This window comes from Cherax quadricarinatus, chromosome 79 (assembly GCF_038502225.1).
Source record: "Cherax quadricarinatus isolate ZL_2023a chromosome 79, ASM3850222v1, whole genome shotgun sequence".
Lineage (NCBI taxonomy): Eukaryota > Metazoa > Arthropoda > Malacostraca > Decapoda > Parastacidae > Cherax > Cherax quadricarinatus.
Window position 1 is genome coordinate 7,404,143 of NC_091370.1, and position 18,269 is coordinate 7,422,411.

Below are 18,269 nucleotides of genomic sequence, written 5' to 3' on the forward strand. Positions count from 1 at the left end.
ACGAGCACGCAGAATTTACCTCCAACGTCGTCTTCGTTCTACTACTATCTCTTTACCTTCCCTTCTTGCTGATGGACCCTCCTTTAATCCTGACTCTCTCATTGACTTCTTGACAACGACTGATTTACTCCACAAACTCTGATGATACTTTTCACACTCCCCTCAGCCCTTTCTAGTTCAGTCTCTTGCTGCCCTTTACCCTTTCACCATCCACTACCCCGCTGTTATCCGTAACCTATTACTCATCCATCTCCCTTTTGCCACCTGATGCCCTTGCTTCCTTCCTGCCCTGCAGTGCTGTATAGTCCTTATGGCTTAGCGCTTCTTTTTGATTATAATAATTCGCTTACCCGTAACTCAAAGGGGCCCCACCAATCTGAATAGCCTAGGGCCCGGAGACTTCTTAACCCTGCCCTGCACACGCACACAGGAGCTTGGGCTCGACCCCTGCAACCTCAACTAGATGAGTACACACACATGTGGTAATGCTTTATTTACAGCTAGCAAAGTCAGGGTATTTCTCCAGAATGGTCTGTAATATACCACTGTGGATAAAATACTTTGCCATTTCTTGAACATTTCTGAGTGAGTTGTCTCTAAATTCATTAATTTTATCGCACTCCAGTACATAATGACGCAAGGTGTGACAATAGTCCATCTGGCAAAGTTTACATTTCGTTTGGTCTACATCTGGTGGTGATGATTTAACCTGCCAAAGATACTTGTAACCCAGCCGGAGCTGGGCGGTAGTGACATCCAAGAGTCTGCTTATTTTGTTGGATGCACCATAGACATGTGGCTCCTCCTGCATGATAGAATGATGATAGATGGACTGACTGGTGTTAATCTCCCTGAGTCTTAAGTCAGTAAAATTCAGTTGAAGTTCTTTTCGTATTATTGTTCTCAAACTATTACCTGACAAGCCAAGATTGTAATCTACTCCCTCTTTGAAAGCATAACAGCTTAGCCAATTTATCAGTTCTATCATGCATCCGAAGACCAATGGGAGATGGAATCCACAGCATGTGCACTCTGAGTCCACTGTCCACAATCTTACCATACCTGTGTCTGGCTTCTGACACAAGCATGCCACAATTTATGCTTAATGAGTTGAGAGCATTTATGAATGACAGAGAATCAGTTACAAGTAAACTGTCAATCTTAGATACATAGATGCATTTCAGTGCAAGGAGTATGGCAAACAGTTCTGTCTGAAGGGTAGAGGCCCAATTATTGATGCGTGCTTCAATTTCTTTGAGAGCCATCACCCTGTACGACAACAGCAGCACTACCAGCTGCACCAGTTTACCTGGAGTTTACCTGGAGACAGTTCCGGGGGTCAACGCCCCCGCGGCCCGGTCTGTGACCAGGCCTCCTGGTGGATCAGAGCCTGATCAACCAGGCTGTTGCTGCTGGCTGCACGCAAACCAACGTACAAGCCACAGCCCGGCTGATCAGGAACTGACTTTAGGTGCTTGTCCAGTGCCAGCTTGAAGACTGCCAGGGGTCTGTTGGTAATCCCCCTTATGTGTGCTGGGAGGCAGTTGAACAGTCTCGAGCCCCTGACACTTATTGTATGGTCTCTTAACGTGCTAGTGACACCCCTGCTTTTCATTGGGGGGATGGTGCATCGTCTGCCAAGTCTTTTGCTTTCGTAGTGAGTGATTTTCGTGTGCAAGTTCGGTACTAGTCCCTCTAGGATTTTCCAGGTGTATATAATCATGTATCTCTCCCTCCTGCATTCCAGGGAATACAGGTTTAGGAACCTCAAGCGCTCCCAGTAATTGAGGTGTTTTATCTCCGTTATGCGTGCCGTGAAAGTTCTCTGTACATTTTCTAGGTCGGCAATTTCACCTGCCTTGAAAGGTGCTGTTAGTGTGCAGCAATATTCCAGCCTAGATAGAACAAGTGACCTGAAGAGTGTCATCATGGGCTTGGCCTCCCTAGTTTTGAAGGTTCTCATTATCCATCCTGTCATTTTTCTAGCAGATGCGATTGATACAATGTTATGGTCCTTGAAGGTGAGATCCTCCGACATGATCACTCCCAGGTCTTTGACGTTGGTGTTTCGCTCTATTTTGTGGCCAGAATTTGTTTTGTACTCTGATGAAGATTTAATTTCCTCGTGGTTACCATATCTCCTGCTCAGCTGTTCCTTGGGCTTATATGGTGGTTCAAGCACACCCCACAACCACGTGTACGACCTGACGCCTGGATTTGACGCCAGTGACGAACAAAGGTGCTGAGACTTAAGCCGGAAAGGCGTCTCTGACAGACATTTGCCAAGGCAAGATGACCATATAATTGGTTAAATTAGGTCTCCCCAGAGACCTCACAAGCCCAGCTGAACTACATCACACCCCTCCATGAGGACTTCAGGTAAAGCCCTCTCTGAGGTTACTTCCCTTCTGTCTTTTAATGCCACTAGGACCAGCTTGAGTCACTGGACCCCTGTCTCACAAAATAACTGTCCACAGTCCTCTGTTTCTGGCACCTCTTTAACATTTCCCTAAAATGGGACATGGTTCTGTCACTGAACTTGTTGCAAAGATGGCTTGTTTCAGCTTGCTCAGGGTGGTACTTCTGCACAAACATTTGGACATCATTCCACTTGGCACAAATCTCCTTAATCTTTGAAGAAGGCACCTCATCCACTCCCTATATTAACACCTTTCACAACATCAGCTTCCTTGATTTGTTCTTTCTTTGACAGGATAGAACCGATGGTCGACTTGTTTTTCCCATACATCCTGGCAAGCTCAACAAGTCTCGCACCACTCTCATACTTCTGTATTATTTCCTTCTTCACATCTATGGTGTTTCTCACTTTCTTTACCACAGGGGTACCACTATCAAGTTTCTTTGGGCCCATGGTAGCTTATTTCACAGTCCCACAAGCACTAAACACAACGAAATAATCGTAAAATGCGTGAATGAGAGTGAAGGTTAGTGTTCACTCAAGCATAAACAAAGCTAGACTGCTCACGGCGCCTGTGCGGGGACACGGACAGAGTGGGCGGGAGACAGGTCCTGTACCCGGCAGTCCGAAAATAGGGGTGCGTTCGATAATAGGGACACAGTTTGTCCGAAAAAATGGTCCTATTTTCGAAACGCTCGATATGTGATACGTTCGATTTTTGAGGTTCCACTGTACTTAATCACACAATCAGTTTTAATGTTTCCACAACTCAAGTCATGACTGAGGAAACATCCTATAACTAGGTACATAGTTTTAATATCTTTTATGTGCCCCATACCCATCTTGTGCGTGGTAGTCAAAAGATCAGAGGCACATAATGGGTCCAGGTACTGGACCACAAAGTCTGATAGCTGACCAAGTTAGTGGTAATGAACTACACCTACCATCTGACTTAAGACCTGTTCAACTTACGACCACTCGACTTACGACCGTGTTTTTTATGCCAAATTTCTGGGAAATAAACAACTATTTGTGTTGTACACAGTGTTTATCCTAAACCTTACAGTATAAAATACAGTACTAACAGCATAAAAAGTAAAGTAAAACATGAAATACCAAAATAAAACAATAAAATAGTCATTACAAAAATGTTATGCTGATATTCAGTAGTAAAGTTCGACTTACGACCATTTCGACTTATGACCGGTTTCTCGGAACCGAACTTGGTCGTAAGTCGGAAGGTAGGTGTACTTACATGCTTACATCTGGTCACAATCATAATTGAGTTCGTTATGCTAACACAAATTAGGTCACACACGCTAAAGAAAGGGGTAATGCTTTATTTACAATGAGTAAAGTCAAGGTATTTTTCCAGAATGGTTGGTTTGTAATATACCTACAACTACTGTTATTAATTCAGCATACAGTAGCAATAAACTATTTAAAAGTAACACTTGCTTACTTAATAATAATAATGGAGCCCTGTACCTGAGGCAGTTATGTATACCTCATTTTACTGTTGTCCACAAGATGGATATGGGCAGAGGTGGATAATAAACTTATCGTACCAACTTAAGGATATAAAAGACATGGCTAGCACACATTACAAAGAAAAACAAAATTGTGCAGTAATAGTTTCATTTGTATTGTAAGTTTGAAATGTTTTATAGTATTTTAAAACAAAATAACTATAAAATTGTTTTTACCATTTGGAGAGTCTAGATAAGCATACAGAAAAATTACAAAACATGAAATTATATTATTTTTTAATATTTTCAGGTAATGGGTATCCAATGGCTGCAGTTGTAACATCTAGAGAAATTGCTGCTCTTCTGGGTGAACGAATTAAAGAGGTAAATGTATCGGCATGCATCTGTTGTAACACATGGATGATTAGAAGGTAGCTTCATTATAATTCAATGTCCTCTACCCTGATGGGGTTATTATAATTATGGAAAAGTGCTGAATTCACAGGGGTTCATACAGCACTATGGGAATGAGACTGAATGAAGGATAAATAGGGTTGATCTGAAAAAAGAGTGTAGCTCTAGTTTTTTTTTTTTTTTTCTTCTCCCTTGAAGAGACCTTGGTAGGAAATGCCTAATCTAGTAAAAACGTAATTTTTAAAAATTTGTACAGACAGATTGCTTGAAGTATACATCCATACTATAATTATAGTCATAAAAGGCACTGAGTCATTCTGCACTGTACATATCTAGTACGTTTCAAGGTTTTTTCGTGGCCTATCCAAGGCAAAGTAATGATGTCAGAGTTTCTTGGTCATTATGATTTAGGTCAAGATTTGTGAAAACGGGCATTTTTTTTTATACAGTGACTCACGAAATTGTAATAACATAATTGCAAACAACTCCCCGTATGGGTGGGGCTCACTCATGGCTTCAAGCCCCACTCTATGACTTATATTATACAATACATATATATTTTTTTTTTTCAACAAGTCGGCCGTCTCCCACCGAGGCAGGGTGACCCAAAAAAGAAAGAAAATCCCCCCAAAAAATGCTTTCATCATCATTCAACACTTTCACCACACTCACACATTATGACTGTTTTTGTAGAGGTGCTCAGAATACAACAGTTTAGAAGCATATACATATAAAGATACACAACATATCCCTCCAAACTGCCAATATCCCAAACCCCTCCTTTAAAGTCCAGGCATTGTACTTCCCATTTCCAGGACTCAAGTCCGACTATATGAAAATAACCGGTTTCCCTGAATCCCTTCACTAAATATTACCCTGCTCACACTCCAACAGATCATCAGGTCCCAAGTACCATTCGTCTCCATTCACTCCTATCTAACACGCTCACGCATGCTTGCTGGAAGTCCAAGCCCCTCGCCCACAAAACCTCCTTTACCCCCTCTCTCCAACACTTTCGAGGACGACCCCTACCTCGCCTTCCTTCCCCTATAGATTTATATGCTTTCCATGTCATTCTACTTTGATCCATTCTCTCTAAATGACCAAACCACCTCAACAACCCCTCTTCTGCCCTCTGACTAATACTTTTATTAACTCAACGCCTTTTCCTAATTTCCACACTCCGAATTTTCTGCATAATATTTACACCACATATTGCCCTTAGACAGGACATCTCCACTGCCTCCAACCATCTCCTCGCTGCTGCATTTACCACCCAAGCTTCACACCCATATAAGTGTGTTGGTACTACTATACTTTCATACATTCCCTTCTTTGCCTTCATAGATAACGTTTTTTGACTCCACATATACCTCAATGCACCACTCACCTTTTTTCCCTCATCAATTCTATGATTAACCTCCTCCTTCATAAATCCATCTGCCGACATGTCAACTCCCAAGTATCTGAAAACATTCACTTCTGAGATACTCCTCCCCAATTTGATATTCAATTTTTCTTTATCTATATCATTTGATACCCCTATCACCTTACTCTTTTCTATGCTCACTTTCAACGTTCTACCTTTACACACACTCCCAAACTCATCCACTAACCTTTGCAATTTTTCTTTAGAATCTCCCATAAGCACAGTATCATCAGCAAAAAGTAACTGTGTTAATTCCCATTTTGAATTTGATTCCCCATAATTTAATCCCACCCCTCTCCCGAACACCCTAGCATTTACTTCTTTTACAACCCCATCTATAAATATATTAAACAACCATGGTTGTTTAATATATTTATACAATTACTAAAAAAGAGAAGAAGAAAAACTTTATAAAACTGGGTTGCTTAAATGTGCGTGGATGTAGTGCGGATGACAAGAAACAGATGATTGCTGATGTTATGAATGAAAAGAAGTTGGATGTCCTGGCCCTAAGCGAAACAAAGCTGAAGGGGGTAGGAGAGTTTCAGTGGGGGGAAATAAATGGGATTAAATCTGGAGTATCTGAGAGAGTTAGAGCAAAGGAAGGGGTAGCAGTAATGTTAAATGATCAGTTATGGAAGGAGAAAAGAGAATATGAATGTGTAAATTCAAGAATTATGTGGATTAAAGTAAAGGTTGGATGCGAGAAGTGGGTCATAATAAGCGTGTATGCACCTGGAGAAGAGAGGAATGCAGAGGAGAGAGAGAGATTTTGGGAGATGTTAAGTGAATGTATAGGAGCCTTTGAACCAAGTGAGAGAGTAATTGTGGTAGGGGACTTGAATGCTAAAGTAGGAGAAACTTTTAGAGAGGGTGTGGTAGGTAAGTTTGGGGTGCCAGGTGTAAATGATAATGGGAGCCCTTTGATTGAACTTTGTATAGAAAGGGGTTTAGTTATAGGTAATACATATTTTAAGAAAAAGAGGATAAATAAGTATACACGATATGATGTAGGGCGAAATGACAGTAGTTTGTTGGATTATGTATTGGTAGATAAAAGACTGTTGAGTAGACTTCAGGATGTACATGTTTATAGAGGGGCCACAGATATATCAGATCACTTTCTAGTTGTAGCTACACTGAGAGTAAAAGGTAGATGGGATACAAGGAGAATAGAAGCATCAGGGAAGAGAGAGGTGAAGGTTTATAAACTAAAAGAGGAGGCAGTTAGGGTAAGATATAAACAGCTATTGGAGGATAGATGGGCTAATGAGAGCATAGGCAATGGGGTCGAAGAGGTATGGGGTAGGTTTAAAAATGTAGTGTTAGAGTGTTCAGCAGAAGTTTGTGGTTACAGGAAAGTGGGTGCAGGAGGGAAGAGGAGCGATTGGTGGAATGATGATGTAAAGAGAGTAGTAAGGGAGAAAAAGTTAGCATATGAGAAGTTTTTACAAAGTAGAAGTGATGCAAGGAGGGAAGAGTATATGGAGAAAAAGAGAGAAGTTAAGAGAGTGGTGAAGCAATGTAAAAAGAGAGCAAATGAGAGAGTGGGTGAGATGTTATCAACAAATTTTGTTGAAAATAAGAAAAAGTTTTGGAGTGAGATTAACAAGTTAAGAAAGCCTAGAGAACAAATGGATTTGTCAGTTAAAAATAGGAGAGGAGAGTTATTAAATGGAGAGTTAGAGGTATTGGGAAGATGGAAGGAATATTTTGAGGAATTGTTAAATGTTGATGAAGATAGGGAAGCTGTGATTTCGTGTATAGGGCAAGGAGGAATAACATCTTGTAGGAGTGAGGAAGAGCCAGTTGTGAGTGTGGGGGAAGTTCGTGAGGCAGTAGGTAAAATGAAAGGGGGTAAGGCAGCCGGGATTGATGGGATAAAGATAGAAATGTTAAAAGCAGGTGGGGATATAGTTTTGGAGTGGTTGGTGCAATTATTTAATAAATGTATGGAAGAAGGTAAGGTACCTAGGGATTGGCAGAGAGCATGCATAGTTCCTTTGTATAAAGGCAAAGGGGATAAAAGAGAGTGCAAAAATTATAGGGGGATAAGTCTGTTGAGTGTACCTGGTAAAGTGTATGGTAGAGTTATAATTGAAAGAATTAAGAGTAAGACGGAGAATAGGATAGCAGATGAACAAGGAGGCTTTAGGAAAGGTAGGGGGTGTGTGGACCAGGTGTTTACAGTGAAACATATAAGTGAACAGTATTTAGATAAGGCTAAAGAGGTCTTTGTGGCATTTATGGATTTGGAAAAGGCGTATGACAGGGTGGATAGGGGGGCAATGTGGCAGATGTTGCAAGTGTATGGTGTAGGAGGTAGGTTACTGAAAGCAGTGAAGAGTTTTTACGAAGATAGTGAGGCTCAAGTTAGAGTATGTAGGAAAGAGGGAAATTTTTTCCCAGTAAAAGTAGGCCTTAGACAAGGATGTGTGATGTCACCGTGGTTGTTTAATATATTTATAGATGGGGTTGTAAGAGAAGTAAATGCGAGGGTCTTGGCAAGAGGCGTGGAGTTAAAAGATAAAGAATCACACACAAAGTGGGAGTTGTCACAGCTGCTCTTTGCTGATGACACTGTGCTCTTGGGAGATTCTGAAGAGAAGTTGCAGAGATTGGTGGATGAATTTGGTAGGGTGTGCAAAAGAAGAAAATTAAAGGTGAATACAGGAAAGAGTAAGGTTATGAGGATAACAAAAAGATTAGGTGATGAAAGATTGAATATCAGATTGGAGGGAGAGAGTATGGAGGAGGTGAACGTATTCAGATATTTGGGAGTGGACGTGTCAGCAGATGGGTCTATGAAAGATGAGGTGAATCATAGAATTGATGAGGGAAAAAGAGTGAGTGGTGCACTTAGGAGTCTGTGGAGACAAAGAACTTTGTCCTTGGAGGCAAAGAGGGGAATGTATGAGAGTATAGTTTTACCAACGCTCTTATATGGGTGTGAAGCGTGGGTGATGAATGTTGCAGCGAGGAGAAGGCTGGAGGCAGTGGAGATGTCATGTCTGAGGGCAATGTGTGGTGTGAATATAATGCAGAGAATTCGTAGTTTGGAAGTTAGGAGGAGGTGCGGGATTACCAAAACTGTTGTCCAGAGGGCTGAGGAAGGGTTGTTGAGGTGGTTCGGACATGTAGAGAGAATGGAGCGAAACAGAATGACTTCAAGAGTGTATCAGTCTGTAGTGGAAGGAAGGCGGGGTAGGGGTCGGCCTAGGAAGGGTTGGAGGGAGGGGGTAAAGGAGGTTTTGTGTGCGAGGGGCTTGGACTTCCAGCAGGCATGCGTGAGCGTGTTTGATAGGAGTGAATGGAGACAAATGGTTTTTAATACTTGACGTGCTGTTGGAGTGTGAGCAAAGTAACATTTATGAAGGGATTCAGGGAAACCGGCAGGCCGGACTTGAGTCCTGGAGATGGGAAGTACAGTGCCTGCACTCTGAAGGAGGGGTGTTAATGTTGCAGTTTAAAAACTGTAGTGTAAAGCACCCTTCTGGCAAGACAGTGATGGAGTGAATGATGGTGAAAGTTTTTCTTTTTCGGGCCACCCTGCCTTGGTGGGAATCGGCCGGTGTGATAATAAAATAAAATAAATAACCATGGTAACATAACACATCCCTGTCTAAGACCTACTTTTACCGGGAAGTAGTCTCCCTCTCTTCTACACACCCTAACCTGAGCCTCACTATCCTCATAAAAACTCTTTACAGCATTTAGTAACTTACCACCTATTCCATATACTTGCAACATCTGCCACATTGTTCCTCTATCCACTCTATCATATGCCTTTTCTAAATCCATAAATGCAATAAAAACTTCCCTACCTATATCTAAATACTGTTCACATATATGCTTCATCTACACATCCCCTACCCACTCTGAATCCTCCTTGCTCATCCGCAATCCTACATTCTGTCTTATCTCTAATTCTTTCAATTATAACCCTACCATACACTTTTCCTGGTACATGTATACTCAAACTTATTCCTCTATAATTTTTACAATCTCTTTTGTCCCCTTTCCCTTTATATAAAGGGACTATACATGCTCTCTGCCAATCCCTAGGTACCTTCCCCTCTTTCATACATTTATTAAACAAAAGTACCAACCACTCCAACACTATATCCCCCCCTGCTTTTAAGATTTCTGTCATGATCCCATCAGTTGCAGCTGCTTTACCCCTTTTCATTCTACATTCTGCTCTTCTTCACTCCTAAAAGATGGTATACCTCCCTGACCAGTGCATGAAATTACCGCCTCCCTTTCTTCCTCAACATTTAAAAGTTCCTCAAAATATTCTCACCATCTACCTAATATGTACCTCACTCTCCCCATCTACTAACTCCCCTACTCTGTTCTTAACTGACAAATTCATACTTTTTTTAAATAGCACTGCTAGCAACACACATGTTAATCAGTATGTCAAATATAAAATACGTATACAGTATATATATCCTAGGTAGTAGGTTGGTAAACAGCAGCCGCCCAGGGAGATACTACTGTCCTGCCAAGTGAGTGTAAAACGAAAGCCTGTAATTGTTTTACATGATGGTAGGACTGCTGGTGTCTTTTGTCTGTCTCATAAACATGCAAGATTTCAGGTATGTCTTGCTACTTCTACCTACACTTAGGTCACACTACACATACATGTACAAGTATATATATACACACCCCTCTGGGTTTTCTTCTATTTTCTTTCTAGTTCTTGTTCTTGTTTATTTCCTCTTATCTCCATGGGAAAGTAGAACAGAATTCTTCCTCTGTAAGCCATGCATGTTGTAAGAGGCGACTAAAATGCCGGGAGTAAAGGGCTAGTAACCCCTTCTCCTGTATAAATTACTAAATTTAAAAAGACACTTTTGTTTTTCTTTTTGGGCCACCCTGCCTTGGTGGGATACGGTCGGTTTGTTGAAAGAAAGACATATACTATATACAGTATACGTGTATACAGCTTCTCGCTTAGCAACGTACTACTCATTTACCAGTGACTCGGACTTACAACTGGCTCTCTGACCAATATGCAAACCTAAATAATGTACAGTGGACCCTCAGTTATCAGCCATAATCCATTCCAGAAGGTCGGCCTAAAACCGAAATGGCCAAAAACCGAAACAAAGAAATCCTCTTAATTTTGCATAATAATGGTCCCAAAGCTGACAGTTTTTCAAAGCCTAAGAGAAGCCATGAAGTGCTTCCCATCAGTGAAAAAGTGATAATTCTCCACTTATTGCTCATAATTTATCAATTAAACTTTAAAATATGTATGTATAAGATTTTATATACATAGGGTTTGCTATTATCCATGGTTTCGGTATCCATGGCAGATCCTCGGAACATGTCCCCCGCGGATACATGGGTCCTACTGTATATACAGTACAGTAGTCCATCCCTCCTGTATTTGCAGCTGATATGTTCCAAGATCTACTGTGGATACCTGAAACTGCGGGTAGTAGCGAATCCTATACATGCGAATATAACTTTTTTTATTTGCGTACCTATGATAAGTTTTTGGTAAATTACGCACAGTAAGACATTACCAACATTAAATAATAAAATACATTGTACTTGTACTTAATGAATCGAAGATTCATTTTTGAAATACATCTTAGCAACCTCAGCATAAGATTTTTTTCTTATTGTATTAAGTGGAGAATTACAGGAGGGCCCCGCTTTATGGCGTTTCACTTTACGGCATTCCGCTAATACGGTCATTTCAAATTATGACCAAAACTTGCTATACGGCTCCCCCCACCTGACTTTCTAATACGGTCACCGTGCCCCACCCTGTTTGTTTACATTCTCCGTGAGCTCAGTAAGCACTAAGTCTCTCCATTTTGTCTGGAAACTCCAAAATTTCAAATGTTTTTAAAAGTTTTCATATTTTATATATACTCTGATAATTATACTTATGCATACCTGTACCTAAATAAACTTACATACTGTGCTGGCATGCAGGTACACATTAAAATCGGTAAGTGTCTTATGTCTCCAGACGTCATATTAGTAATAATAATCGAGTCATTTAAATGTCGTATATTACGTTAATATACACATTTTCATTAATCCATCTATGATATTTTTTTCATTAGTTTAATATGTTTATTATGCACCCCATACCCATCCTGTGGGCGGTAGTCAAAAGATTACAGAGGTACATAATTGGTCCAGGGACTGGACTCCAAAGTTTTGATAGCTGAGCAAGTTACAGAGGTAATGAACTCACAATTTACAAAGGTAATGAACTCACAATTTACAAAGGTAATGAACTCACAATTTACAAAGGTAATGAACTCCAGGTAAGTCTGGTCACAATCATGACAAGTTACAAAGGTATTTACAGATTACAGAGGTACGTAATGGGTCCAGGGACTGGGCCCCCAAAGTTTTGATAGCTGAACTAGGTACAAAGGTAATGAGCTCACAAGTTACAAAGGTAATGAATTCTGTAGAATGGTTACTTACGTTTATACTTTGGCTACAATCATGAACAAATTATAGAGTAATGAGCAATTCACACTTCCACACCCGGTCACAACTGTAATGAGTTATTGGTGCAAATATTGATTGTTGAGTCACACACACCACACACACACACACACACACACACACACACACACACACACACACACACACACACACACACACACACACACACACACACACACACTCAGGGACAGCGAGCAGGCTAGTCACGCCGTCGGTGCTCCGGGGATTTAAGTGTTTTTGAGGGCTAGAAGTGTTCTGCAAGGGTTGCTAAGTGTGTCAGGGTAGTCAACAATCCTAGAAGTGTTTTTTTTTAATTGCCTGAGCCACACAAGTGTGGGGAGAGCCACAATTTTGAAAGTGATCTGGAAAATAAAAGCGTTGTGGCGCAGGCTAGTGTGAAGGCGGCGTTGCCAAGTGTCACCCAAGATTTTAATAAAGTGAAACAATAGTGTGACCAGTGAAAGAAATACAGTGAATAGGGTACATTATTAACGAGAAGAAATTGAGGTGGATCTAGCCAGGACGTACATCGAGCTGGATCTACCCAGGACGTCACATCGACCTGGACAATCTACACTGCTACAGCTGCAATACAAGTACTGTATCACCTATGAGTGGTTGTTTGGGTGTGGGGTCCAGGTTCCAATTTAACCGCCAAGCTGAATGTGAATGGTCTAACTCTCATAGCACGATAAAGAATAGGCACTCAAGTATTCAATAAGGTTTAGCAAATGGTAATCCATTGAACAAGGCGATTAAGTCACTATAAGCAGGTGATATAGGCAACACTGCAAGGGAGTCAGGTCACATAGGTTGTGGACACAAGGACAACTGAGAATCTACATTACACTCCAAGCACAAGCCACCTACTTTTCAGACACATAATAAACCCACACATAATTCGACACATAATTACACACACACACACACACACACACACACACACACACACACACACACACACACACACACACACACACACACACATACACACACACACACCCACACACACACACACACACACACACACACACACACACACACACACACACACACACACACACACACACACACACACACACACACACACACACACACACACACACACACACACGCACACACACACTGTAAGTGCGGTAAATCCCAGGAGGTTGGTCAGGTCACAAGAAGGTGTGGGCAGCCAAGGACCACTGAGACTTACCTTAAAGCACAAGCCACCTACCTTTCAGTACATAATAAACCCACACATAATTCCACACACAATTACACACAAAATTACACACTCACACACACACACACACACACACACACACACACACACACACACACACACACACACACACACACACACACACACACACACACACACACATATCCAGACACACACACACTCCCCCCTCACCACCGACATCTCACTACTTCCCCTGATCCATCACCTCCCTCGATCACCCTCCCCTCCCCCATTCACCCCAAACCCTCCCCACCCCTCCCCACTCAGCTCCCAAATAGCCACAGTTCCTCCACTACTTCCCCCCCCCCCACACTCTGACACACACACTACTAACCTAACATACAGAACTACATAGGTTTCCCACTCTGAGGCAATCAGGATAAAACAAAAATGGGTTGCCAGAGAGCAACAAGAAAAACCAAGGGACAGGAGGAGGAAAATGCAAAGGAAGATTGGGCAGCAGAGCTCATAAAAAGGGATCATGAATGGGAAAAGAAACTAGAAGAACTTAGCATGAGAATGGAAGAGAGGATAGATATGGAAAGCAGGAAGTGGGAGGTGCATGTCAAAACAGCAGAAGCTAGGATACAGAGTTTAGAAGAGGAACTGAAAAATCTGAAACAGCATAAAGAACTAAAGAACATTTTGGGATTGACATCAGAGACTGCTACCTCAGCCACAAATAAGGGGACTGTAGGGAAAGAAGGGGCACAACTGCATGGAGATGCTCTATCAGAGGAGACTGTAGCAAATGAAAGAGCTAAGCTTTATGTGGAGGCCCTAACAGACAACAACAGAGCCCAAGGAAAGCCGAGAAGGGAAAATGACAGGCCACTGAGCCCAAGTACATTAGCCAGTGAAACTGATGAAAGGAAAGCTGCAGTGGAGGAAACCAAATTAAATGAGGGGATACACAGGGATATGCAGTGGGAGAATGAAAGGGTGAGGTCAGTCTTTGTGTATGGGCTCCAGGAAGTCGAAGGGGAAACATATGAAGCAAGAAAACAAGGGGAAAAAAAAGCAATTGAAAGCATCATGAAAGCAATAGGAGAAGACGATATGACCCAGCTGGAAAATTTTCGGAGAATAGGGGGGTTTGTAAAAAAAAGAACCCGGCCAGTGAGAGTGACCTTCAAGGCAGAAGCAACTCGGACCAGGATACTGCAGGAGAAAGCACGATTAAGGGACATGACGGCATACAGGAGGGTGTATCTCGACCGCGACAGAACACAAGAAGAAAGGAAGAAACTGAGAGAGATGGTACAAAGGCGAAAGGAGGAAAGAGAGGGGATGGAGAAGACAGACAGGAGATCCCAGACCCAGGAAGAAGATCTAATACAGCCTCCCTCACAACTTTCTATAGAAGCCTCCCAACCAGGTCAACCCCAGTGCAACCAAACACTCTAAATCAAAACACCCATGCCACATCCAATGCCCCCACCCACTACATTACAAACTTCACCCCCACAGCAACAACCCATAGTTCCTTACCAGGTCTCCCACTTCCCCAACCCCAATATACTTCCCAGACTACAGTCTTAGAAAAGAAGTTGAAGGTGTGGTATACAAATGCAGATGGAATAACAAACAAGTATGAGGAGTGGCACGAAAGAATCAAAGAGACATCCCCAGACATAATAGCACTCACAGAAACAAAACTCACCAGAATAATAACAGATTCAATCTTTCCATCCGGATATCAAATCTTCAGGAAAGACAGAGGGAGGAGAGGGGGAGGAGGAGTTGCACTGCTCATTAAAAACCAGTGGGGTTTTGAGAAAATGGAAGGAATGGATGGCATGGGCGAAAGGGACTACTTAGTAGGAACAATCCAGTCTGAGGGACATAAGGTGATAATTGCAGTAATGTACAACCCACCACAGAACTGCAGGAGGCCAAGAGAAGAATACGATGAGAGCAACAGAGCAATGATCAACACACTAGCCGAGGTGGCCAGGAGAGCACACATGGGGGGAGCAAAGTTACTAGTTATGGGTGATTTCAATCACAAGGAGATTGACTGGGAAAACCTGGAGCCCCATGGGGGTCCCGAAACATGGAGAGCCAAGATGATGGATGTGGTACTGGAGAACCTCATGCATCAACATGTTAGAGACACTACCAGAGAGAGAGGAGAGGATGAACCAGCAAGGTTGGACCTTGTATTCACCATGAGTAGTTCGGACATCGAGGGTATCATGTATGAAAGGCCCCTGGGAGCTAGTGATCATGTGGTTCTGTGCTTCGACTACATAGTTGAGCTCCAAGTGGAGAGAGTAGCAGGAATAGGCTGGGAAAAACCAAACTACAAAAGGGGGAACTACTCAGGCATGAGGAACTTCCTTCAAGACATTCAGTGGGAGAGGGAACTGACAGGAAAACCAGTACAAGAAATGATGGACTATGTAGCAACAAAATGCAAGGAGGCAGAGGAGAGGTTTGTTCCCAAGGGAAACAGAAATAATGGGAAGAACAGAACGAGTCCTTGGTTCACCCAAAGGTGTAGGGAGGCAAAAACTAGGTGTAATAGAGAATGGAAAAGGTACAGAAGACAGAGAACTCAGGAAAATAAAGAAATCAGCCGAAGAGCCAGAAACGAATATGCACAGATAAGAAGGGAGGCTCAGAGACAATATGAAAATGACATAGCATCAAAAGTAAAGACTGACCCGAAGCTGTTGTACAGCCACATCAGGAGGAAAACAACAGTCAAGGACCAGGTAATCAGACTGAGGAAGGGTGATGGGGAATTCACAAGAAACGACCGAGAGGTATGTCAGGAGCTCAACACAAGATTTAAAGAGGTATTTACAGTGGAAACCAGTAGGACTCCAAGAAATCAGAACAGGGGGGCACACCAGCAAGTGCTGGATGAGGTACATATAACCAAGGAGGAGGTGAAGAAGCTGCTATGCGAACTTGACACCTCAAAGGCGGTGGGACCAGACAACATCTCTCCATGGGTCCTTAAAGAGGGAGCAGAGATATTGTGTGAGCCATTAACAAAGATCTTCAACACATCATTTGAAACTGGGCAACTCCCTGAGGTATGGAAAATGGCAAATGTAGTCCCAATTTTTAAAAAGGGAGACAGACATGAGGCACTAAACTACAGACCTGTATCTCTAACGTGTATAGTATGCAAGGTCATGGAGAAGATCATCAGGAGGAGAGTGGTGGGGCACCTGGAAAGAAACAAGTGTATAATTGACAACCAGCACGGTTTCAGGGAAGGAAAATCCTGTGTCACAAACCTACTAGAGTTTTATGACAAGGTGACAGAAGTAAGACAAGAGAGAGAGGGGTGGATCGACTGCGTATTTTTGGACTGCAAGAAGGCTTTCGACACAGTTCCTCACAAGAGGTTACTGCAAAAGCTAGAGGACCAGGCACACATAACAGGAAAGGCACTGCAATGGATCAGAGAATATCTGACAGGGAGGAAACAACGAGTCATGGTACGCGACGAGGTGTCAGAGTGGGCGCCTGTGACAAGCGGGGTTCCACAGGGGTCAGTCCTAGGACCTGTGCTGTTCTTGGTATACGTGAACGACATAACGGAAGGGATAGACTCAGAAGTGTCCTTGTTTGCAGACGATGTGAAGTTAATGAGAAGAATCGAATCGGACGAGGATCAGGCAGGACTACAAAGAGATCTGGACAGGCTACAAGCCTGGTCCAGCAACTGGCTCCTAGAATTTAACCCTGCCAAATGCAAAGTCATGAAGATTGGGGAAGGGCAAAGAAGACCGCAGACACAATATAGTTTAGATGGCCAAAGACTGCAAACCTCACTAAAGGAAAAAGATCTGGGGGTGAGTATAACACCGAGCATATCTCCTGAGGCGCACATCAATCAGATAACTGCTGCAGCATACGGGCGCCTGGCAAACCTACGGATAGCGTTCCGATACCTCAGTAAGGATTCGTTTAAGACTCTGTACACCATCTACGTCAGGCCCATACTGGAGTATGCAGCACCAGTTTGGAATCCACACCTAGTCAAGCACGTCAAGAAATTAGAGAAAGTGCAAAGGTTTGCAACAAGACTAGTCCCAGAGCTACGGGGATTGTCCTATGAAGAAAGGTTGAGGGAAATCGGCCTGACGACACTGGAGGCCAGGAGGGTCAGGGGAGACATGATAACGACATATAAAATACTGCGCGGAATAGACGAGGTGGACAAAGACGGGATGTTCCAGAGATGGGACACAGACACAAGAGGTCACAATTGGAAGTTGAAGACTCAGATGAATCAAAGGGATGTTAGGAAGTATTTCTTCAGTCATAGAGTAGTCAGGCCATGGAATAGCCTAGAAAGTGATGTGGTGGAGGCAGGAACCATACATAGTTTTAAGGCGAGGTATGATAGAGCTCATGGGGCAGGGAGAGAGAGGACCTAGTAGCAATCAGCGAAGAGGCGGGGCCAGGAGCTGTGACTCGACCCCTGCAACCACAAATAGGTGAGTACAAATAGGTGAGTACACACACACACAGGAGTGTTCTTTATTAATTCTACCGTATCAATGTGGAGACAACCTGTACACAATGTAACTTGTACACAAACCAGACGTGTACACTTCGTTTGTTTACAAAACTTACGTTCGCCTGGTTTGTTTACATAACTCTGCGCCTGTCCCCTCTAATGTACTCATTCTTTCTCTCTCTCATTTATTCCTTTTATCTCATTTACTTACTCCTGACCCTACATTAAGACTACAAATATTTTAAGGTAAGTAATGAGTGAACTGTATATACATTTTATCCCTCTGGGATGCTTAAATATCATAGAATAGTATGTGTGGGTGGGGTGGCCTGGTA

General features: G+C 42.5%; 1 protein-coding gene across 10 annotated transcripts in view; it reads left to right on the forward strand.

Annotated features, from left to right (window-relative positions):
* Window positions 1-18,269, forward strand: part of LOC128702637 (5-phosphohydroxy-L-lysine phospho-lyase) — a 140,176-nt gene that overhangs the window by 85,362 nt on the left and 36,545 nt on the right. For all 10 annotated transcript variants that reach the window (XM_070101882.1, XM_070101876.1, XM_070101879.1 and 7 more), the window contains one exon: window positions 4,199-4,272. In XM_070101882.1, the coding sequence (XP_069957983.1) occupies window positions 4,199-4,272 (74 nt within the window). The remainder of the gene's footprint in view (window positions 1-4,198; window positions 4,273-18,269) is intronic.